This window comes from Elephas maximus, chromosome X (assembly GCF_024166365.1).
Source record: "Elephas maximus indicus isolate mEleMax1 chromosome X, mEleMax1 primary haplotype, whole genome shotgun sequence".
Lineage (NCBI taxonomy): Eukaryota > Metazoa > Chordata > Mammalia > Proboscidea > Elephantidae > Elephas > Elephas maximus.
Genome location: NC_064846.1, coordinates 157,724,599 through 157,742,609, shown reverse-complemented (window position 1 = coordinate 157,742,609; position 18,011 = coordinate 157,724,599). Strand labels below are relative to the sequence as shown.

General features: G+C 42.6%; 1 protein-coding gene across 1 annotated transcript in view; it reads right to left on the bottom strand.

Moving 5' to 3' along the window:
* Positions 1 to 18,011, bottom strand: part of SMPX (small muscle protein X-linked) — a 60,024-nt gene that overhangs the window by 20,180 nt on the left and 21,833 nt on the right. Inside the window, exon 4 of the mRNA XM_049872051.1 lies at positions 17,371 to 17,519. Coding sequence (XP_049728008.1) covers positions 17,385 to 17,519 — 135 coding nt within the window. The 3' untranslated portion in view covers positions 17,371 to 17,384. The remainder of the gene's footprint in view (positions 1 to 17,370; positions 17,520 to 18,011) is intronic.

Below are 18,011 nucleotides of genomic sequence, written 5' to 3'. Positions count from 1 at the left end.
ATGCAGTTAGCACTGAGGCTCACTGCTCTAACTGGCTACGGATTGACTTATCTAACGTTTGCTGCTGCCTGACTCTGGGACTAAGATAATTAGAATAAAAGCGATTCTCACCCAAAGCCCAAGGATGGACGACTCAGCTGTTCAGAAATTTGCTTCCATCTTTATGCCGTGATATTTGTAAAATGCTATGAAGCCGCCTATCAATCAGCCCAAGGAGCTGTGATCCTTTGCTCCCGTCTTCTCTTGGACTTGAAAAGTGTTCAAATTTAGAATCTCTATTGGGTTGTACTTTCACTACCTGGACATCCATAACAGGATGCTTGAATGAAGATTCTCAAACTTGGCTTTTTGGTCTCTGCATATATTTGAACCTTGGCAAGGCCTGCCTTAGACATATTTCCAGAGAGATGGGAAAAATGATTTCTCTCTTCTCAATCACTGCATCCAGGCACGACACCACATACTGCCCAGGATTATTTAGCTTTACATGAACTGAAAACACAACAACAATACTTGATATTTACAGAGAAACTTTCAGTTCCAAAACTTCAAACATATGATAACACTTTTAGAGAACTGAGTATTTACATGTTATAAAGTACTAACACTAAATGACAGATTAGGAAAGCTTAGAGAACCTTCAGATATTGTTTCCTAAGATTGGTCCCAATATTCTCCTCTTCTCATAAACTCTCTCCCTAGATGGTCTCATCCAACCTCATGGTTTAAACTATCATCTGTAGGCTAAAGACTTCCAAATTTTTATCTCCACCCCAGCCCTCCCCCCAAGCCCCAGATCCACATATTCAGCTGCCTCCCTTGCAAATCTTATATGCCTCTCCGCCTCAACGTGTAGTTCGGCAAATGGCATTATCTATCCGCTGCTCGTGCCAGGAAACTGGGGGTCAGGAGAGAGAAGTTTTCTTCTTCCTCCAATCCACATCCAAATACTCTCAAGTTCTGTCAGTTCGTCTCCTAAATACCAATCTTTATAATCTCCACTTCTCTCCATCTACCCAGTTTCAAGGCACCATTCCAATAATAATGTCCTAATTGGGCTCCTCGCATCCACTCTTGTTCCTCTCCGATGCGCTTTCCACACTGCAGCCAAAAGGATCTTTTGGAAACACAAATCTGCTGTTTCATTCCCCGTCTCAAAACCTTTCAATGGCTTCTCATTCCCTATAAGCTAAGAGTCAAAATCCTCAGAAGACCCACAGAGCCCCTGCATAATTTAAATCCTGCCTAACCCTCCAGGCTTCTCTCCCCTCACTCACTAGGCTCCAGTCATATTTGCCTTGCTTCAGTTTCTGGAAAGTACCATATCTCTTCCCACCTCAGGGACTTGGCAATGCCGTTTCCTCTAGAACACTTCACCCACTATTAAACTGGATAACCCCTACTTCTCTTTCGTATGGCTTCATGTCTTTCTCAGGGATGTATTCTTTTACATCGCAGACTAGTTTGGGTCTCATTATATTTTCTCATCCAACCTTGGCCTTTTTAACACTTTTTACATCACTTATTTATATAATCATATACTTACTGTCTGACTCCCCATCTAGTCTTTAACATCTGAGATGACAAAGACTATGTCTAGCTTGCTGATATCTTTCCGTTACTTAACACAGTGTGTGGAATGGGAGTCAGCAACCTTTTCCTGTAAAGGGCCAAAGGGTAAATATTTCAGGCTTTATGAGCCATACAGTCTCTAATGCAACTCTTCAGCTCTGTCGAGGTAGCATGAAAGCAGCCATTGATAATATATAGATGAATGGGTGTGGCTGTGTTCCAATAAAACTTTATTTACAAAAATAGATGGCAAAATATATAACTACCTTACAATCCAGCAATTGCACTCTTGGGAGTTTATCCCAGAGAAATGAAATTTATGTTCACACAAAAACCTGTATACAAATGTTTATAGCGGCTTTATTCATAATAACCCCAAACTGGAAACAACCCAAATGTCCTTCAACGGGTAAACTGTTGAACAAACTGTGGTATATCCATACTATAGAATACTATTCAGAAATTAAAAGGAATGAACTATTGATACATGCAACAACTTGGATGAATCTCAAAGGGATTAGGTTGAATGAAAAAAAAATACCAGAAGGTTACATACTATATGATTCCATTAACATAACATTCTTGAGGTGTCAAAATTATAGAAATAGAGAACGGACTGATGGTTGCCAAGAGTTAGGGTCAGGCAGAAGGGAAAAAAGACAGGCAAGTGTGGGTATAAAAGGGCAACACGAGGGATGTATCTTGACTGTAGTGGTAGACACACAAACCTATACATATGATAAACTTGCATAGAAGTAAACACACACACACACACACGAGTACAACTAAAATGGAGGGCATCTAAATAAGATAGTTCAATTGTATCAATGTCAGTATCCTGGCTGTGATATTGTACTATAATTTTACAAGATGGTACCATTGAGGGAAACTGGGTAAAGGGCACATGGGATCTCTGTATTATTTCTTACAACTGCATGTGAACCTACGGTTATCTCAAAATAGAAAATAGAAAGTTTAAGTAAATTAAAAAAAAAAAAAAACAGGTGGTAGGCCGTACTTGACCCATGGGCCCTGGTTTGCTGACCCCTGGTCTGGAACAGTGTCAGCACTTAAAAAACAGTTACAGAAATTAATGTTCTATCAGTAAGGTTAAGTGACTAGGAGGCAAGATGATGCCACTGTCATAACTCCTCGTCCATTATGTTAGGATTGTCCCTTACAAGTTACAAAGCACATTTCACCCTCATGGAGCCATGCTACATGCCACATGGAGAGTAAGCCTAGGTAGTTGTTGGGAGCCAGACACCTGTGAATACCGGCTTCCCCACTATCTAGTTGTGCATATAACCTTGCTGTGCCTCAGTTTTCTCACCTGTAAGATGGAACACTTATGTGCACTACCTCATTTAAATCTCACAAGGTAAAGTTCTTAGAAGAGTGTCTGACCCTTGGAAGCACTATTACATGAAACCTGTGAGAGCCGAACTCAATGGGACTGCCTCGTTTTTCTGAGTCTCACAAGTTTTCCACCTTTAACAGGAGGCAGTCTTACTACCTTTCTTTTCCTCTCTATTAATGGAAAACTTTTTGAGTTTTCTTTCTCTGACAGGTTTCCGCCTTACACAGGTTCTGGCTTTCGTAGGTTTTACTGTATAAGCATTAGTATTGCTTCACTGACGCTTGAAATACCAGGTTTTCAGCAAGGAATTTTCACCAATATTCTCACTATACCTTTGGACACTAGATATAAAACTCTGGACTAGGCGGTGGGATACTTGGGAGATTCTGAATGTCCAGACTCAAACAATCGGGATTGATGGCTCTAGCTCAGTGGTTCTCAAAGTGTGGTCCCCAAACCAGCAGCAGCATCACCTGAGAACTTGTCAGAAATGCAAATTACGAGACCCCTTCCACATACTGAATCAGAAACTCTGGGAGTGGGGCCCAGCAACCTAAGTTTCAACAAGCCCTCCAGATGATTCTGATGCCAGTAAAAATTTGAGAACCACTGCTCCAGGTCAATCTAAAAAGAGTTTACTTTGTTGCAGCCCACAGGATGCTGTCCTTGGTGCTGCCCTGTCCCCACTCTCTCAAGGTTTCGATTGTTGTCGTCAGCTGCCTCTGAATTGGCCCCCAACTCATAGTGTTGCCATACATAATGGAATGAAACGCCGCCCAGTCCTGCACCATCCCTACAATCAGTTGCAGATTAGATGATTGTGACCCATAGGGTTTTTATTGACTGATTTTCAGAAGATCACCAGGCCTTTCTTCCTAGTTTGTCCTAGTGTGGAAACTCCACTGAAACCTGTTCGAGATCATAGCAACACATAAGCCTCCACTGACAGACATGTGTTGGCTGTACACGAGATACATAGGCTGGGAATTGAACCCAGGTCTCCCACATGGAAGGCGAGAATTCTACCGCTGAACTACCACTGCCCTCACAGGTCTCAGAGATAAAGAATAGCTTGCTTCCCAAATTGGCAGGTCATACGTACAAAGCCAGCATAGAGGAATAACTGGGCTATTGGATGCTAGCATGTAGACCTGAAATTATCTCAGTAGGCTGGGAGGGCCAGCCAAAACTCATACAATTGTTCTGTTGTTTAATAGGGATAGGTTTATTTTTACCTAACAGAAGTTTCCAATTCAGGTTTCTTGGCATCTTAACTCCTATGTGTTTGATGAGTCAGCATCAACTGAATGGCAATGGGTATGTGTTTCGAGAGGTGGTCAGTGATGATATGGGTATCCAACACCACGCTCCCAGCTAGCACCACAGTGAGCTCTACAGGATTGCAGCAGGTGATGGAAGGTTGACCCCAAGTACAGGAGGGAAGCTCTGCCTACCACCTCTTGGTATCTCAGAATTTGATCACCTGGTAAGAAAGGGTGCCACCCAGGTGAACCTGAGTCGGGACTCAGTGATGAAGGGATGGCAGTGGGGGTGGTGAGAAGGTCAAGAATCATTTCAGTGTAGTTGCTCTGCCATTCCTGTTGGTCTCAGAGCATCACCCACTGTTGTGTCTTATCTGGGCTGCCAGCTCCTCTTCCTATGCACTGGGGTCCCTGCCAGCCAGACGCTCTGAGCCCAGCTGGCATGGGGCGGAGACTGCTCCCAGTAGTGGAAGCAGGTCCATAACTGTGTTGGACTTGGCTCAGAAGGACTCTCCAGCTCTTTCTCCCCTGACAGACAACCAGCAGCAAACTCTGTGTATGATTCTGCAGGAAGTCCAGGACACCATTTTTGGCTGTTGGTGACAATGGAATGCTTTACAGAAGAGCTGACTTTAGGGTGATGATTTTGGGGCCATCTTGGAGTGAAGTTTTTCCCAGGACCATTTGTTTGCCTCGAGGCTTTTCTGAAATTAAGACTATTTCAACCTGATTTCCAAATACTGGATCAAATTTGTTGTGTGTGTGAGAGAGAGAAAGAGAAAATAACACAGTATAATTTTTTTTAAAATAGGCATCAAGAAAGCAGTAAATGGGGTAGGAATTGAGATAGTAGGTTTCTTTTGAAATATATCTATAAATAGAGGGTGTAGATTTATCCTGGATATGTTTCTGTCATTTAAAAAAAAAAAGACTCTTCTGTCCTTGTGAGTCTACCCAGAGCCACGCTGGATGCTGGCCCTGTGTGATGCTGGCCCTGTGGCATGGCTGTAACAAATCCCCCTTCTTGGCACTGGCTGCAGACTATATGGTGATCCTACTTTTCTGATTAAAAGGGATTACACCCATTTTCTACAGATGGGTCTAAATAGGCTTAATTAATAACTAGTCTTAAAATGAACTTTCTCTGGAGGAAGGTAATGTTAAATTCCACAATCTTCCACCCTGCGTGAAATTGGAAAAGTCACATAAGAATTAACTGAAAACTCAATTCCCGCCCTACTGATCTCACTGAACTGTCGTGGGGCTTGAAAGAGAGAATGAACATGGAAATACTTCAGAATTCTTAAAATCACGTGCAAGGGCTTGTTAATATTATTGCTACTATCAGCCCGTAGTTAAAAGATGTGATTTCATTTTTGCCATAAAACTTCAAATAAGCCTCTGTTTCCTTGTTGTTCTGCCCACAATGCCCCCTTACACTGCTATTTCACAAAGTTGCTAAGCTGCCGTGTCACTTGGCACCTGCACTTATTATTAACTGCCTATGTGTTTCACTCCTATTGCAAAGTCGACATTACTTATCAACTTAAGTAACATCAGAAAGAGGGAGGAAACACTCCTGTAAGGGTAATAATCCTTGGAAATTGGATGTGAATGGGACAGAAGCCAGCACAAAATGTCACAGAGATGCCCAGGACACATTTAGATCAATATGGCTCTCATTTTATTTTCTGACCTATCTACGTATCTACCTACCTACCTATCTACACACACACGTACATGCACATACATACAGAGTCTGTGCACAAAAGATGACTAAAAAGACAAACTACTCCTTCTGGCCATCAAGCCCATTTGAGATGATCAGGAAAATGGTGTATGAAATACATTGTTTTATTTTTCCTTGATGGGAGGGGAATGGCAGCTTAACTCTTCAAATATTTCTTAAACTGATTATCCTCAGAGAAAAATCAGCAATTATAAGCAGATACATTTGCTAGTTAAAAATAGGGGGAGGGGAGGAATCCCTTGAAATCTCCAAAGCAAAATGAAAGTGCTCAAGAGAAATGTCGGTAATTTTGTTGTCTCTCGAGATATAAGAGCTTTGGCAACAGGAGCTGCTGCAAGCTTTAAAAAATGGAACGGCAGTGCCTCCTCCAGGGGAAGGAGGGCACTTGCAGCTTAAAAGTCACCTCACAAACTGGATCAAGTGCGGACCAATTCAAGGCAGGAGGTGACTGAGAAAGATAGCCTCCTGGATGCTTACACGTGCTTCAGTGAGCTCATATTAGGCACGGAAGGTAAGGGGCTTTCACTTTCATTGAGGCTTTTTCCATATTTCCTGAGGAAATACTCAGTTGCTCTTTACAGAATATTTCATTTAAAAACAAATAGGTAAACAAAGTCCTGCCCTTGGAAGCAAGGGGCAGAGGGCCTAGGGCCTGGGCACATCTGGGGGACAGCAAAGGGAATGAACACTCATTGGATGCTGGCACGTGCCAAGTGCCCAGCTGAGTCAACTCACCGTCCATGTGGTCTCCTCTCAAGATTGGCATTTGAATTCCTATTTATAGGCGTGGCTCAGAGTGATCAGGAACTTGTCCAACGTCACGGAATTACTACATGTAACATAGCTGGAAGTGAACTGCAGGTGTGTCCAGCTCTTTCCATCATGTCCAGCACCCAGGTACTCATGCAAGGTTGGCAAGTAGGCTGCAGGAAGCCTCCCCAGGCTACCTCCCACAGCATGGCTGACTGTGCCACTCCTGCCCTCAGCACACAAGCTCCAAACCCTTCTCAACACAGACACTACCAATGAAACTGAGAAGATGCTCAAAGTGAAGCCTCTTTGCCTTCCCTGGCAAGTAGGAGCACAAAACTGGGAAATAGGAGACTGGGATTTCAGACTGGGTATTGACCTTGATTCAGTTGCTCTCCGGGACTCAGTTTCTCTTCCTGACAGATGGAGGACCTCAAATTAAGTTCCTTCTGATGGTAACACTCAGTAGTTAATAATAGCCCCACTGCACTGAGGACTTTCACACATTATGCAATTCAATATTTCTCAACTTTGGTACTACTGACATTTGGGACTGGATACTTCTTTGTTGTGGTGGGGGCTGTCTTGTGCACCATAGGATGCTTAGCAGGATCCCCGGCCTCGACTCACTAGAGCCAATAGCACCCCCTCCCAGGTGTGACAACCAAAAATGTCTCCAGACACTGCCAAGTGTCTCCTGGGGACAGAGTAAAAACCGCTCCCATGAGGTAGGTATTTTTTCATTTTTCAGATGAAGAGATGAAGGCATAGAGATTATGCAAACTTAAGGGCCAAGGGAGTAGCTGAGCCAAGGCGTGAGCCTATGCGTGCATCACCTCTGACATGTACACCCTACAGCATTTCTTTCAGCAGAATGTCTGTTTTTACAACATCCTGTCTAGAACTTGGAGCTCTGCTGACGCAGTGGTTAAGAGCTACGGCTGCTAACCAAAAGGTCAGCAGTTCAAATCCACCAGCTCTCCTTGGAAACCCTGTGGGGCAGTTCTACTCTGTCCTGTAGGGTCACTAAGAGTCAGAATCGACTCATAGAATTTTGAACTCAGTTTTGTCCAAAATGCACTGGGCAGTCAAATGTGTAGTCCTGGTTAAGGGTGAGAGCACCACTGCCAGCTCAGGGCAGGGTTTCTGGGTGGGAGGAAATGTCACTGTCCTTCCTGCAGAAGGACCCTAGTATCTTGCTGTCAATAGGCCATGGTTGCTTTTTGCTGTTTTTCCAGCAGTCAAGATGAATTGTTCTGAGCGGGCCTTCACGCTGCCTGCCTGCATGAAAGAGACTCCAATCTGTTGACTGCTTCGTAGAAATTTCCCTTGGTGAGAAGCCAATTGACCCACCCTATTCTTTTTTACCAGGGATTACCCAGCCACCACCGGCCATCTGCATAAAGCCATAAAGTGGAGGGTGTGGAAGGATCAGTTGGTGGGCAGGGAACGTGGTAAAGGGAGTACGAGTGAAATTGGAAAGTCTTGATGCTCCCTGTTCAAGTAACACGAGTGGAGGAAGTTCAAACGAGCAGCGCTGTCACGATGCAGCCGGGCCTGCCTGATTAGACAGCCTGTAATTCCCTTCCCAGCTTTCTGCGTGGGCTGTGCACAACAGGAGTGGAAATGAGAGAAAAGGAGTCATGGGCAGGAGAGGCTGTACCATGATGACACGGAGATGCCTGACAAGGGCTTGCTCCTCCCGGGCCACAGGCCGCTCCTCCAAGGTTCTGGACAGCTCCAGGCGAGGCTGCCTCCTGCCTAGGATGCCCAAATTGGGGCTGCTCCAGTTGGCTCTTCTTCTTTCCCCCCGCCCCTTTCCTTCTCTTTCTTCACAGCTCTCTGTCTCTCTGTCACGCTTTCTCAATATTTGTGGACATTGACCTGTGCTTTTGGAAAGACCAGAAAGAGCAAGTGATTTGAGTTTCTATGCAATGTTTTGCCCATTAAACAGTAAACCAGGGTAGACACTGTCTGACTCATATTTGAATTCCGATGCCTGATAGCCTCAGCACCTACTGCATACCTGATGCATAATAAATGCTTGTTGAATGAATGAATGAATGAATATGTCAAGAGTTGTGGTTCGGTATTCTTCATGGAGGTGACCATTCCTACAGTCTCTTTAGCCTTTGCTTGTTTTATTGCTACCCAACACAGAGAAATATTTGCAAAGCCTAGAAGCCTATAAACAAAAGAACATTCGTGTAAAAGGCAGTGGGTGACAATGATTAAAAGGATGGCTGTGAGTATGACAGATGAGGGTTTGCATCTCACCTCTATGACTTACAAGCTTCGTGACCTTGGACAGTTACATAAGTTCTCTCAGGCTTCATTCTCCCAGAAACAAAACGGGCAACAGAGAAGATACTCCATGTGCTCAGCACGAGAAGTAAATGAAATAAAGTATGTGAAGCGCAAGACAGTGTTTGGCGTATCAGGAGCATGTAATGAGTAGAAATGATAATGATGACAATAAAATTATGATATTGATGTTGGTGGCAATGATTACTAACACTTAACATTTATCTTTTAAAAGACTAGTGAGCTGTTAAGATAAACTACTGCTTCCTGGTACATTTGAGATGAAAAAATAACCTACAAAAAAAGAGTTGTATTTGAGGCCTAATACTGTATCTCGGGAATATTCCTACCATAAGTATTTTTCATTTACCAATTGACAAAAGAACCATAGTTAAGACTGTTTTGCTCCTAAGTCTCTAAGTACTGTGAAGATATTATAAATATTGGGTATTTAGTTACTATCCTTCGTTACTACTTTAATTTCTGTAAGATGCAATGCATTGATTACCTGGAAAGGAAAGTTTGCAACTAGTTGGACATTGGTCCTGACATCAACCTTTCAAGCAGATAAAGCAGGGTTTCTCAGTCTCGGCACCACTGACATTTAGAGCCGGATAATTCTGTGCTGTGGGGGGCTGTCCTGTGCATTGTAGGATCTTTAGCTGCATCCCTGGCCTCTACCCACTAAATGACAGTCTTAACCTTATCCCTCAGTTGTGGCAACCAAAACCATCTCTGGACATTGCCAAATGTCCCCTGGGAGGCACAATGGCTCCAGTTGAGAACCAGTTGAGCTGGAGTAATGAGTTCCATTGCTCTGGGAGCAGGGTAGGACCTAAGTGTCCTTTCACCTGAGGAAATCTACCTGCCGGTGTCCAAGGTTCTACAGAATAGGATCCTGCTTCACCTCTGCCTCAGATCAAGCGGGCTGGAGCCGATGTCTACTCCCCAAAAGCTCTCTCCCCAATTCCAGCCCCCTCCTGAGGACTCACATACCAGACCTTCCAGATTTCTATTTTAATAGAAACCATCCAGGTCACTTGTGTGTGTTTGCTGTGGAGAGCATTGTGAGGGTCCTTAAAGCAACTGCCACCATCAACTCAAAGGCTCCTTGCATTCACCCTCAAGAGATCTTTACACCCACACGGGCGGTAGCGAGGGTCTAGACCAAGAAATTTGCCAGGCGAGAAAACAAATGAATAAAGCCCTGATGCAATTCACAACTACTGCAGGACTCGTCTCTATCCTAACTATGTGAAGAGCAGAAAAAAAGAGCATCACAAGTCAAAAGATATGTGGCTTCACGAGAGTGAAAAATCTCAGTACAAAACTGTTTCCCTCAAAGAAAGTGAACTGAGCTTCTGTAATTGGGTCAAAGCATGGAATAATTCAGAATTGAGGACAAAAAATTCCAGTAAACCACAGAGAAGACATTTGGAGGAGTTTTTCTTTTTTTTAAGTTTAGTTCTATGTAAAACAATAAATCAGTCCTCCGTCTTCTGGCAGAAAGAAAAGATTATGAAATTATGAGAAGTCAAAGACTATGAAAAATAAGTCATCTTAATTCTGAAGGCGGTGACATGAAAAAATATTCTTATGATAAAATATAAAGTAGAGAAAGCAAGATACAAAACTGTACGAGTGCTATGATTGATGCTATATAAGAATAAAGTCAAAGGAAGACCAGTTCCCATTTACTGAGCCTGTATGTACTTTCTAAAGCACATCTCTCTAATTCTCCATAAGCACCCTATGAGGGTGGCACCATTTTTTGCTTTTTATGAAATGAGTAGAGACGTAGAGCTCACAGTTTACAAAGGTAGTAAACAGGTGATCAAACCAAGTCTTCATGACCTCAAACCCCATATTCTTAGCAACTTTGTTGTATTGCATCCAATGTATAAAGCCAGAGGAAAAAGACTGGAAGGGAAGATATCAAAGTGAGTATTATGCTAAACTGGTGACCTTAAGGGCAATTTTAAAAAATTCTCAATTTCTGTTTGTTACATTATTATATTGTTTATGCGATTAGATTTTTTTGAATTATGTTTTACCGTTTGAAAGGGATGATATTTCAGTTCACACAACAATTTAATCATCAGCTATTTTATGCACATATGCGTTAAGTTTAAAATGGTAAAGAGTATGTTTCCCAAACGTGGAGTTGCTAATATTGGTTTGATTGATTGGTTATTGGCTTGAGAACTTTCTTCTAATATAGGCTATAAATTTCCCTCTCAGCACAGCTTTCATTACATCCCATAGGTTTTGGTATGTTGTATTTTCATTTTCATTCATCTCAAAGTATTTTCTAATGTCTTTTGTGATTTCCTCTTTGACCCACTGGCTATTTTAGGAGTGTGTTGTTCCACGTATTTGTGAATTTCTCAAACTTCCTTCTGTTACTGATTTCTAATTTTATTCCCTTGTGGTTGAAGAACATACTTAGTATTATTTCTGTCCTTTTAAATTCATTGAGGTGTTTGTTTTATGGTCTAGCATATGGCAAATCCTGGAGAATATTTCATATGTACTGGAGAAGAATATGTATTCTGCTGTTATTGGGTAGAGTATTCTATAGATGTCTGTTAGGTCTAGTTAGCTTATAGTGTTGTCCGAGTTTTCTATTTCCTGTTGATCTCTAGTTCTTCTATTCATTATTGAAAGTGGGGTGTTGAAGTCTCCAAGTCTTACTGGTGAATTGGTGGTTTCTCCCTCCAATTCTGGCAGTTTTTGCTTCATGTATTTTGGGGCTGTGTTGTTAGGTGCTAAATGCAGTTTTCATCAAGTCTGTGGATGCATCCATTTGCCCTCCTGCAAACACTCTCAAAATTAGCCTTTGGATCAGCAGGAACAATGGCGATGCGTAATGCTTAACATTTAAGAGTAATGGATACCTTATGTTTTCCTCTATCAGAGATGGCATCTCTCTGGGCTATTGGTTAATACATATGTCTTAGCTAGACACAAATGTTCTTTAAACAATAAAGCCAAAAAAATTCTTGAAAATTAACTTTTTTTCTTCTGGTTTTACACATTTTCTTCCTTTCTGAGGAATATGAGCCAAATTTTACTTTTTCCCTAATTCACATTTCCAAGCCCATCACTGATGGGCTAACAATGTTACCTTCAGCCCTTGCTAGAGAAGCTGGTCTTGCTTTTAACTAGTAATCTTCCTAAGAATATAAGGACTTGGGAAGTCTATAAGAACACATTTCTGGGGGACACCAGACTTGATGTGGCCAGGGTGCGAGTAACATTCTACAGACATGCCCTGTGTACCCAGTATGGACCAGGTGTCCCCCAGCCTTTAAGGAGCTATATCATGGTATCGTGAAGAAGATAAACAAGAAAACCAATATATTACAATTTGGTGAGTATTGTGACAAGTGTGAGCAGAAGATTCCAGGAGTAGGGCACACCCCCCTCAACTGGGCAGTATGATGGTCCTTTCAAAATCTACAAAATCCAGAATCTAGGCAGATTGCTGATGTGGCACACGGGCTAGAGACTAACTTGAGATTTTGGGGCTGCTTTTTTGTGGGTACATGAGAGTTGTAGATCATTCCAATTCAGTCTCACTTTTGCCCTACAGCAATGTTTCTCAAAGTGTGGTCCAAGGCCCTGATTGCCCTCAAAGGACTTGCTTTTCTCAGTTCTTAAAGGCAGATGGGGATCAGTTTCATAGGTTTTTGCTTTTAAATGAGACCAAAGGCTACTAAGTTATTAAGAATCACTACAATTTTGTGTTGTTCTGCGTTCCTAGTTTAGTATGTAATCCTGAGGTCTGGCTGCCATACAGCCTGTGGCCATGCTGCAATGCCCAACACAGAAAGGAGGAAGCCCTACAACTTTTCAGAATGACAATTTATTTCTGGTGCCTCAGCAGTCCTAGGGTTTTCAACTGCTGCTACCCTTGTGTTCATTAACATAGCTGTAGAATTATTCTTAGGCTTTACTTTTGTGAATTTCACAAAATGCTTCAGGGTTACTACTTTGATGCTTATTTTGTTCCTCTTCAGTTCTTTATTATCACTGAGTTCTTTTACTACTGAACAAGAGAAGAGATTGTGGAGGAGGGTTTTGGGCTCTTGTCTTGTTCTGCCCAAAAAGTTTAAGAACAATTACCCTAGAGGAACAATTTGGTCTCACCAGGCTGCTCTGTTAATGATATCCTGGACGTTCCATGTGGTGTCCAGAGGTTATCTCTGAGTCTCTGTTTAAATGTTCCATTCCCACTGCCTCCTTGAGATGGTCCCAGACCCCAAAGCATGATGAGTTCTCCCTCTCATAAGTCATAACATTTATTGTCTACTTTAAGTAAGTAATAAGTATCCCTACTTATTAGTGGATCATAAACAGCTATGTGATACCTTGAATCATTGAACTGCTACCTGATTCTTGAATAGTTATCTACCTTCTGAAGTATTTAATTTTATCTTTCCATCAAGACTTAAGTAGCCTAACAGCTGGGGCCAAGTTTCATATGTATATATATATATATATATATATATATATTATATATATATATATATATATATATATATATATATGATAGATCGATCTTAACCCATGTTACAAGGGTTCTTTCCTGGGCACCTGTGGTCTGATCTGAGAGTTGGGAGGGAATGGAAATGGACACAGAGTCTGGACACCAGCCCTGAGCAGTTCCACAGGTTCCCCCTACCCTTGTCCATGAAGTCCGAGGTGGCATGTGCTACAGTTACAAAGCAGGCAAGCTGACAGTGGACATGGAGGGTTCCTGATAATGCAGCAAACAAGCAGGCATGGGTGTGTCAGAAGTTGCCTGGTTTTCTGACTTTGCTGATGGTCCTGCCTCTTAATCTGGTCCCTGGACTTGCTTGAATCACAACCTGGCCACCTTACATTACAGCCAGGAGAATCCTGAGAGTTATATGGCTGAATACCCTACCTTCCCTGCCCCAGCCTGTCCCAGCCTGCCTTGGGGCCCCATTTGAGATAGTCACTCTTGTGTCACTTAGTTTTGACTCAAGATGTGCTGTCTCTGTGATGCCTGACTTTGGCTCTTGATTGGGTCCAGGCCCTAACTCCTTTCCACAATCCATGATTCCTGATCCCTTACTGGCCAGTCACTGGTCCTTCTGGTTCTCGTCCCACAATATTTAACCTATTTCCATAAGCAATTCTAGCTGTGACACATGACATGGAAAGAATCTAGAATTTCAGGTAAAAGGCAGCATTGACCTCAGTTGTAAGGAAATACTGCTTTGCCTAAAACAGTAGTGTAATAACTATAACCTGGATCTTGAACCTTGGATGCCATGGTTTTCACAGTGTTTAACACTACAGACTTATTCACCCCATCTTCAAAGCAACAATCTGTTTGGTCGCATAATTGGACAATACATGGTGAGGGTGGGTGATGAGAAGTGGTAGCCCAAGAAAGAGGAAATCAATCCAACCAGTGATATGTTAAATGATGGCTGGTCCAGGGTATTTAATGCTTAAGAGTCCATTGAGTTGATCAGTGTTAAGAAATGTTCTCCCTCTGTGACTACAGGCCACAACCATGGACATCTTGAAATCTCAGACATATTTGCAGGAGAAGAACAGATGAGTCAAAAGTAAGCCAGCTCTTACAAGAAATAATATCATTCCTTGTCTTAAAACAATGACTGTACTCATTTGGAATTCAGATCGATTACCCTGACAACTTACATTTTCACATTCCTGTAAGAAAAAGAACAAATAGGCCTCTCCAAGCACTTTTTCATTATTAGAATTTGTTCAGGAGAGAAGAATCATTAAAGTCTTGTTTGAGAAAATGAAGTAAGAAAAAACTTCTGGATACACGGGTACCTTTTTAATATTTTATCAAGTTAGTTCCCTGTAGCCATAGATGCAAGGCTGTTGAATCAAGTTCACTGCTGAATAACACTGCAAGATCCTCTCTGAGCTAATTTCAAAACAGCCTTCCTTTGAATTTTCAAAATCAAGTTCTTCTGAAACTGGAACTGGGGTTAAATTTAGGTCAACATGGGTTCCATAAAAGCAAAGCTCCTTAAAGTTTGCGTTAAAAATTCATGTGCCTAACTGAACAGCCTTAGTTGGGTGATGATAATAAATATTACGAAAAGTTAATTTCCCTTCTCCGGGCTTTCTCACGAGGAAGTTCTGCAGCTTCATCCCGAGCATATTGGAATATTAATCTCAGCTTGGCAACACAAGCAGGACTGAGGATAATGATGATAAAACATCAATTTGTTCCATTATGTCATAAATAATAACATGTGTGAGTAGTTATACCTCAGGTCAGTTCCCTTTCATGTCACTTGGTTCCCATCAAAGTCCCTGGAATTCATCCTATGGCCATAGAACTCACTGCATTTTATTCTTACTCTTTTATGTAACTATGCTGAAAACACTAGATACTGTTCTTTTATTTTAACTTGGAAGGGCTCCTCTCTTTCTCTAGGCTATAAAGAAATTGTTTCGGCAGAACTAACTTGCAAATGCACTACTAAATCAACATAAGCGTGACACAAATAACATTGCCGGGACAAGGTGGATTGTCTCACAGAACGTTCTGTTCTGGCTTATGTTTACAGTAGAAGGCACAGCAGGGCCCCATCGCTGTGCTTGCCTCTGCCATCTCCGTGGTCAGGAGAGTAAACTCTTAACACCAACAAGGAATGTGCAATGAATCTGTACTGTGGCAGTGAGAGGAAGGCGCTGAAGCAGTATAACGATGGGGAAACTCACTTAGTATTGCTAAGGCAGAAGCCCTGGTGGTGCAATGGTTAAGTGCTCAGCTGCTAACTGAAAGGTCGTGATTCAAACCCACCAGAGCTGCTCCATAGGAGAAAGATGTGGCAGTCTGCTTCCATAAAGATTACAGCCTTGGAAACCCTATGGGGCAGGTCTACTCTGTCCTATAGGGTCACTATGATTGTCTCAATGGCACACAATAACAACAACATCGCTAAGACTCACCTTAAGAATAAAAGGCAGTAATTGGGTGTCATGAGGTTTAAAAGAAACAGTGGATATAAAGCTCTTTGCACAGTACTTGGCCCATGACAAATGCTTAAAAACTGTTTCTAGGGTCCAGCACATAGCAGATACTCAATAAATAACAGCTGAATAAGTAAGTGAATGAATGAATGAGTGGACAATCAACCAGATAAATGCCTGTTTTATATTCCCAGTATAGGTTCCTCTCCTCTAGACTTAAAGTTCTGTTTCAGAAATGGAATAGACTTTGCGTGGGGCAGCGGGGCTCAGCAATTTTGAATAAAGAGTAGATATGCTCCTAGAGACTCCTAGGAAAAAAAACAATGACTTGGGCTAAATTCCAAACCACCCCTGCTGGCACAATTTCCAGTCCAGTCCAGATGGAGGGCAGGGCTGACCCTCACCAACCAAAAACCAAACCCATTGCCATCGAGTGGATTCTGATTCATAGCCACCTGTCCCCACCCACCTCACTGCTGTCAAGTTGATTCTGACTCATAGCAACCTTATAGGACACAGTAGAACTGCCCCATAGGGTTTTCAAGGCTGTAAATCTTTATGGAAGTAGACTGCCACATTATTCTCCCTCAGAACGACATTATTCTCCCATAGAGTGGCTGGTGGGCTCGAACCACCGACCTTTTGGTTAGCAACTGAGTGCTTTAACCACTGTGCCACCAGGGCTCCTTCTTGCACCAGGGAATTGTTACTGAATGGATCCAATAAAAATGAAGAGAAGGTCACATGTCCTGCCTGTAGTGCCTTGTCAGGCACAACCAACATCAACTCAGAAGTCTACCCTTACCCCACCTACACCTAGAGTTGGTACCAGTCCCCCTGATCTGCCTTGCACACCTGTCTTCCCTGTTTCCCTGCCTGAACTCCTGCAGCTCTGTCCCCTTTATACTTCTACACCTCCTCAGCTCTTTGTTCCTCTGATCCTCCAGCTCAGAATGGCTCATCTCTCTTGGTGTAGTATCTGGTATCTGGGTGGGGGAACTGAGGCATAGAATGGGAAAGGGCTCCCTGGGCTCCAAGATCAAGTGCTCCTCATGGCCCCTTCCCAAGCATCTTTCCTATCCTGATCACATCCTTCCCAACTGAGAAGGGTGATCAGAAAGAGGATGGCAGACAGACATCTTCAACGGATCCGTGACTGGTATGGAATAAAAGAGGCTCAAGGCTCAGGTTTACGTACCAGAAAACCTTTGCACCAGAAATACTGGTCTGAATTGAAGGCCCAGTGAACCCACCCAGTGCTGTCGGAATTGAAGGCCACTGGTACTTAATTCCAGAATCCTTCTGTGGAAGCCTTCCTTAAACCATTTTATAGTGGTTGGTCTTTTTGAAACAAAGGAAATATTTCTTTCACTCACCTTTTTTCTTTCAACTACTGTTCAGCCTTGGGGACGTATTTCAGTTCACTTTTAATATTCTGGATCTCCGATAGGTTGACGGCAGGTCCTGGAAGTTTCTTTGCTCCTGGAATTGGCTTCTTCTCCTCATCCGAGGTGGGAGGAGCACCCTGAAGACAAAAGAGAAGAAATTCAACTCATTAAAGAAGACATTTGGTCTCCCTGGGTCACAGACATGAATCAGGAAGAAATTAAAGCAAGAATCACAACCAAGTGTGATTCTGGCACAGTGACTTCCCTTGTGCTGCTGAGACAGCCTCAGAGTTCCAATGAGACCTCCTGAGTTTTACAGAGGAATGTGGAATAAAGTTGGAAGAAGAAAACAAGGGGCTTCCACACAACTTAGAAAACAGCAGAGTAGTGTTCAGCATCTGATAACCCATAAAAACTACCACTAGTTAGAAGGATTGGTGTTCCCAAGAGAAGAAACTTGCAAGAACAAAGTTAATGTGGTATTATATGAGCATAGTAGGCCTGAACAGCCCGGATTTGTCAAATGTGAATGCAGGGCTGGCTCTAAGAATGACTTAGTCCAGGAGTTTTCAAACTTTTTGTTTGGGGTGCAGGGGCTGAAAGCCTTTGTTGCAGTGACATCTTTGGGG